Source organism: Arachis hypogaea, chromosome 12, assembly GCF_003086295.3.
Source record: "Arachis hypogaea cultivar Tifrunner chromosome 12, arahy.Tifrunner.gnm2.J5K5, whole genome shotgun sequence".
NCBI classification, from domain to species: Eukaryota; Viridiplantae; Streptophyta; class Magnoliopsida; order Fabales; family Fabaceae; genus Arachis; species Arachis hypogaea.
Window position 1 is genome coordinate 6,442,682 of NC_092047.1, and position 7,246 is coordinate 6,449,927.

Consider the following 7,246-nt stretch of genomic DNA (forward strand, 5'->3'; position numbering starts at 1 on the left):
AAAATTTAAAAAAAAATCAGATATTAATAAAATTTAATAAAAAATTACAAAAAATGTTACATTCTCTCTTAAAAATTAACTACCGCGGTTCTATTTAAATTTTTGTAATAACAACCAACAAACCAGCAAGCATAATAGTAAAAACAAATTTCCTAATAATAATATTTATAATAAAAAATTAGAAAAAAAAATTCCAGACAAATTTTTAAAAATATCTAACAATTACGGAGATATCCTAATAATCATTCTATTTATATTTCTAACTTGCATTTCTAACAATAATCATAATAATTATATTTCTAACAATAATAATTATAAATATAAAAAATTTACAAAATTTAAAAATAACACTTACATAATCAGAATAACTAAGATAATGAATAATATGAAGCTCAGGTCGATCAACATCTTTAAATTTATTTTTTTTCGGCATGTTCTTCTTTCTTCAAGCAAGTTGCTTTCAGAACTATGGTGAAAGGAGAGGAAGAAGAAGGAGCTGGGAGTGAAGTTGAGAGTGAAATGTCACAATGAGTTAATTCGGATGGTGAGAGTAGGTAAGTTGACTTCGTTTGGTTTCAGGGCACCGCTTCTGCGAGCCAATCCTGCGCGACGCGTGTCCAGACAAGAGAAGAAATCGGACCGTGCGTTTGGTTACACGCAAATCGAACGGTCCGTGTGGGAGTCGCATATCGCAGGGTCCAAGTAGCTGCTCCTCCCCTACTCGCAGGGTCCGAGTAGCTCCTCCTAGCCAACTCGTATGGTCCGATTAGTTTTGTCACTGACACCACAAAAATGTTTAGCACACACCTCTTCCATATCAGCGTCCACCTCCATTTTTGCCACCATATGTAAATTAAAAAGCGCCAAGACGATTGCGGAGCAAACCCATTACTTTTTTTTCTTTTGCGCAATCATTCAGCAACGTGTGAAGATTATGTCTTTTAATTTTTTATACTTTATAATTGATGAGATAATTATTGAATGGGTCGCACTAGTGTACAGATCAAAGTTGTACAGATATACAGATTTTTTTTATTTTATTTCACGTAATGACACGTTTTGGTCCCATATTGCAGCTGCAGCTGGCTCAGAGGGGATGGTGGGAGCTGATGGGAGGTGTGACGGAACCGGCCTGGTGGGGTGAAGTTGAACGGGATTCTAAAGGTTACGCGTTCCGTTGTTTGGAGGCTCTCGTCATAGACCTTGTTTGGGCCGAAAAAAAAAAGGATGGAACCTATCACTTGGTTCTTCACTTCGATAGTGTGCTAACAGGGAACGAAATTCCTAGGTCACGGCCGTCCCTAACACTCACACACTAATAAGTAATAACTGCTATTCTTACATGCACTGCACGGCTAATATAAATAATATAGTAATATTATTTTTATAATAATAATTAATGACTTAAATAACTAATTAATTATATATCCAAAAATTAAAAATTATATAATATTCAACAACAATAACATTTATTTATTAATTAACACTACGACTAACTAATATGTATATTAATTATTTTAAATAGACTAAATATTTCTACACATTAACACATAACTAATGTAATTATAACAAAATTAACTCATTAATTACTCAAAATAGGTTAAATTTATTTAGAAAAAAATCTCACAATTAACCTTCACAATTATTAGTGATGTTTATTATATTTTATATTTATTATAGTCTATCAATATTTTTTTATAATAATTTTTAATTTATATCTAATAAAATTAAATCATTTATAAAAATATAGCATATTTAATAAGTATAAAATTGTTTTGCTTTTTTAATTTAGACATATCCGTAAACAACTGTGCCTACAAAGGCGCGAGCCAACTTCCTGTACATTTGGATACAAAAGTCATTTTTCATCTGTGTGTACTTACTAACTTTTTAACGAGAAAATCTAGGGCCCGTAATTTTTATATTTTATAATCAACACTTAACCATAAAAAAAAAAAAGTAAATAATCTCTCACTATTGAATGTAATCTCACACCATTAAAAATATTATTAATGACCAATTAATAGTTAAAAAATACAAAAATTACTAATCCCTAATACTCTTTTTTAACTCCGTAAATTTCTTTCTCATTATTTTCACTCAATGAAAATTTCCATATATCTCCACCGTATGAATAATTTATAATAAATCTTAATAGTTAGATTGAACGGAAGCACAAAGTTCTGCTTCTGTACGGCGGAATACCAGAACCGCTTTCAATAAATTATTTTTTCATTTCAACTAGATATTTTTCAAATGTAATATTTTTTAAAATTATTTTTAAATAAATTAAAAAATAATTGCAACAAAACATACATAATTTAATGCTTCATGCATTATCTTTTCGATATTTATATTCAAAAATTCTAAAAATCTTGTTTGTCTAAAACTAAATTCAACATTTAGAGTAACAACCCAAACAAATTTCAAATTACAAAAACATCATAATCAAATTTTAAATTACAAACACAACATTAAAATTGACCTTAAATAAACCTAAATTCTAGATTTTAAACTTTAAATCATAAACTCTAAACCTTAAATTTAATAAACTCAAAATTTTAAACTTTAAATACTAAATACTAAATACTAAATCCTAAGTCATGTGCTATAAACACTAAATCTTAAAATCTTAAATAGAAACAACTTATTATAGAGTGTGATATAATTTATTCTCTAAAATAAATCCAAATAACTTGTGAGTGTAGATGTACCATTTTTAATAAACCGTTAGATTCATTAAATAAAAATCAAAGAATGCTATAAAAAAAGTATTAATGGACTTCAATAAATATAAAAGATATCAATATATAAATAAATAAATATCTTTTGATATACAATATTTTACAAAGACAAGTGTAACTTTTTTTTTGAAATAAATAAAGATAAATCATATTACTACATAAGAATATAATTTTTTTCTTTATTGAGATCAATTATAATATAATTTTTAGTTACATATGTAAATTATAAAATATAAAATTATTTTATTTTATTTTATAATACTTTTGACAAATAATTAGATTGTTTCGTTCTTATATTGAGAAAGATAAAGAAAATTTATCACACAAAAATTATTTTAATCTATTGTTTGAGTTGGTTATTATCTTAGTTATTATCGTTCTTATATTTGGATTTAACATTCACATCTCATCCTCCATGGTTCAGGTTCACAGTTCAGCGTACATTGTTACAATGTCCTTCCACCAAAAGAGATAAACACATCAACTACGATTTACAATTTCGGGTATAGTGTTTACGAAATTTGGTTCTCCAGCTCCTGGACCACGGTTCACCGTTTTTACGGTTGCGAGTTTCTGGGTTCGGCTTGCAAGGTTCAGGTTCTAGAATTAATGTTGCTGTGTACTATCCCAAAAAGGAATAACCAAATCAACTGACTTTTTACGATTCAGGATTTGTCTTCTAGAAATTTGTCTATATCGTTTAATCTTTCGCGAGTATACGAATTGTGTTTTGTGAATTAGGGTTATGATTTTCGTTCTTTGGGTCTTCCAGGTTTGGGATTCAGGGTTCATGGTTCATGTTTCTTGGCTCAAGTTTAGGTTTCAGCGTTTACGCTTTCGTGTTTACGGTTATAATGTTACGGTTTAGTGTGACAATTTAATTTCAACACTACGAATTAACAACTCATTTACATTATTCATGAATCTCATCTTCATTTTGTCTCGTCCTTATCCTTATTTCTTCCACTGTTTCATAACTTCCACTTAGAGTACATTGAAGACCAACTGTTTTCTTATTTTACTCTACGCATCAACAATTCTATTTTCACATCAGAGGCGTATCTACATCCACTCTAGCCAAGGTAACTTTTTCTTTTTGCCTTCTTTTAATTAACAGTAAAATTTAGAAAAAAAATAAGTCACCAAAACACAACACATTGGACTAAAGGTTTTGCATTCAGTAATTATAGCGTCAATCAGTGATGGGCACCGAAAAATTTAGACTCCGAAATAAAAAGTAGTATATGAAAATATTAAAATAATTTATGTTTCTAAACCCTAAATTCCCAATCTTAACTTCTATTTCTTAGACCTTAAATCTCAAAATTCAAACTCTAAACTCTAAATTCTAAACTCTAAAATATATTACCTTTAAAAGAATTTTTCATTACAATTTTTTGACAATATAGACTGGTCATACCTCTATTATTAATAAAACCGTGTCTAATCACATATTAAATATTTGTTAAATCACATTTATCATATTAAATTAATAATATTTTTTTTGCCTCATATATATACATATTTGGTGAAAACTCAGGTGAAGTCGACTTTATGTGAAGTTGATACTTAAGAGCCGTTGGATGAAAATTTAGTCAAATTAATCAAATCATCTAATGATTCTCAAATATCAACTTCACGTGAAAGTCGACGTCATCCGAGTTTCCACCCACATATTTTGGTCCATTTGGTCATAAGCTCTTCAACTATATATTCTTCATAAAGCATCCTTTTTCCTGTCCATAAAACCGGATACATCACCCTAGGCCTTCATTTGATTACTTTTTTATTCTCGGGCCCATTCATTGCAAAGGTAATGGCATGCAGTGGTCCAAATATCTATTTGGGCATTGTCCAAAAAAAAATTTAAAACCAAACGGAGCCATATACCATTCCAGCTAAGAAGCTCTCGGCTCTCTGGTAGGTTTTGCATAATTTCACGCTGCTCCCACTCTCATGCCTCATAGACACGTGTTGCCACTACTTTCTTCTAATGAGAATATCTGTAAATCTTTAAATACTTGCATCTGTACATTATTATTTCCCTTATTGAATATATAAGACCTAATAAATTAAATAACTAGATAAATATAATTATGATTCACCAATAATATTCGAATTAAATACGAATAAGTGAATAACAGAGCACATACACGATAGTTTGTTTTGTTTACACCAAGTGATTATATTGAACAAGAAATGGGAATTATTTTTAATTTAAAAAAATCATAAAAAATCAATTAATACAGTCTAAATTTATTTTATTTAATATTTATTAATTTTTAAATTAATAAATATTAAATAAAATAAATTTGGTTAATTTTTTGTTATTAAATATTTTTATATTTTTAAAATCAAATTAATAATAAGAGTCCACTACATATTTAGATACTACAAACAAAAATTTTTTTACCTAAAAAAGAAATGAAGAAAAAAATCAAAAGCTAATATTTATCATCTACAGAAGCAAATAAAGTAGACAATAATTAGGGTTATTAAACAATAATAACAATAATTAAAAAAAAAAACTGAAAAAGGTAAAGCTAAATTTTAACTATCCACACCAAACGTAGAACCTTTACAACTGCTACTACACACGCTCCATTGATCGGAGTTAGTCATCGACGACGACGGCGCAACGCCGCTGCCGCACTTTGCCACCGTCCTCACACTCTCAATCAACGCCTCGGTCCTAGAATCTTGTGCAAGAATCTCCGACAGCTTCTCGGGGCTTATTACAAGCTTCACCTTCCACACACCCGTGTTGTTGTACCTAGGAAGAACCTCATGAGGTTCCCACCATGTGTTCTTGTTATTGTTAGGGTTAGGGTTTGTGTTCTTTTCACACGTGGACATTCTATATGGTGTTATGTTGGGATTATTGGTTTCGGTTATAGGTACCCTTTTGCTTGATGAAGATAATAATGTTGGGTTTAGAGGTAGGAGGTAGTAGATTTGGCCGCCATGGAGTTCTTCGCCGTTTGATAGAGGCTCTGATATCATGTTATGATACCTGCGAAAAATGCCATGGCCCGGAAACTCGTTTGTTATGCATTCAACTGTGATGGGAGAGTATAGCTCCATGATTCCACCATTTGAAGTCACTACTTTCACCTTCATGTCCTCCAATACACCATTTTGCAACCCTTTGAACACACAATTCCCCATTTTCTTTTTTTTTTTTGGGAGAAGATCAATTTTTTTTTTTTTTTTGAGATGGTGGATATTTGTTGATGTGATCTTAATATGAGGTTTTGATTAAATAAAGGATTTGGAATGGTGAGGGAGAGAAGGAATTGAACTATTGAAGGAGGTTTCTTGAGGGTTTCTTTCTTGTTTGACTAACCGACACAAAAAGGGATCAAATACTTTTCTTGTTTGTGATCAAGAACTAGATTACTTATATGAAGGAAATTGGATGTATATGGTGACAATAAGTTGGCTTTTATAGTGGGGTGGCCCCACTTGCATCATTAAGGAAGTAATTTATGGCAATTGTTTCTTTAGCACCATTGTTTATATTAGGAGTTAATTATTATATATGAGAAAAACATTCTTAGCTTGAAGATCATTGATGTCAAATAACTAAGATTTTTTAGATATGCTTTTGATGCAATTTTGTTAGATATTGTATGATAAAGTATGATATATTTTCATTACATTTATCTGTTAGATATAAGAGAAAATATAGGGAACAATATTTTTTTTTTGAATAACTTAAATGATTGGTTAAAAAAAATTAATTTTAATTTTAAAAATTAAATTTTGAATTAATTAGATATAATTTTTATTTTGAATGGTTAATGCGTCTGAAATACAATCTGTTGTTTACATTGTTCATATCTTATAATAATTTTATGTTTAAATACTAAGATAATTACTTTTAAAATTTTAAATAATTTTATTAATGATAAAATAATTTTTTAACTATTCATATGTATATGTGATTCTTTATGATGTCTCAATATTTTCTAAATAATAATATAATGTCTTAACTCTGAATATTAATAGCTCCTAATAAGTTATAGATCTTTTTAAATGATTTTGGACTGAGAAAACGCGTTATTGTATGTTATTTATAACTAACATGTCATTAATTATTTTGTTTAGTTATTATTGTATTTTTGTTACAGTAATATTAAGGAGATAATAATCTAAATTATTTTATTAAATTTAATATCTATAATTTTATATATTTATTATATCTGATATTATACATTTATTTTAGAAGTAATTAATAAATATAAAATAGACAAGTTTAGATTAATTTAGGCTGATTTTATTATTTTTTAAATATTTCTTCTGTTTTATTATATTCTTAGCATCTAATATTAAGGTGCTAATAAGATATAAATAAAATATTTGAGAGCACCTTTTTTCTTGATTGGGAGCATCTTAGCATTTGTCTTATAGCATGCATTATGATCATCCTTTATTTTGTGAAGGCAAATGGCAATTATAAGATACAAATTAATTAGATTTTGGTCAACGATGATATAGGG

The 7,246-nt window shown here is 28.6% G+C and overlaps 1 protein-coding gene across 1 annotated transcript; it reads right to left on the bottom strand.

Annotated features, from left to right (window-relative positions):
- Positions 1 to 5,169: 5,169 nt before the first annotated feature.
- Positions 5,170 to 6,124, bottom strand: LOC112726592 (uncharacterized). Its single transcript, XM_025776034.3, has one exon. The coding sequence runs from the start codon at positions 5,910 to 5,912 to the stop codon at positions 5,295 to 5,297; it is 618 nt and encodes a 205-aa protein (XP_025631819.1). The 5' UTR covers positions 5,913 to 6,124; the 3' UTR covers positions 5,170 to 5,294.
- Positions 6,125 to 7,246: the final 1,122 nt, after the last annotated feature.

Bases quoted from the DNA above. Each gene is read 5' to 3' on its own strand.
- LOC112726592 (XM_025776034.3), bottom strand. From the start codon at position 5,912: ATGGGGAATTGTGTGTTCAAAGGGTTGCAAAATGGTGTATTGGAGGAC.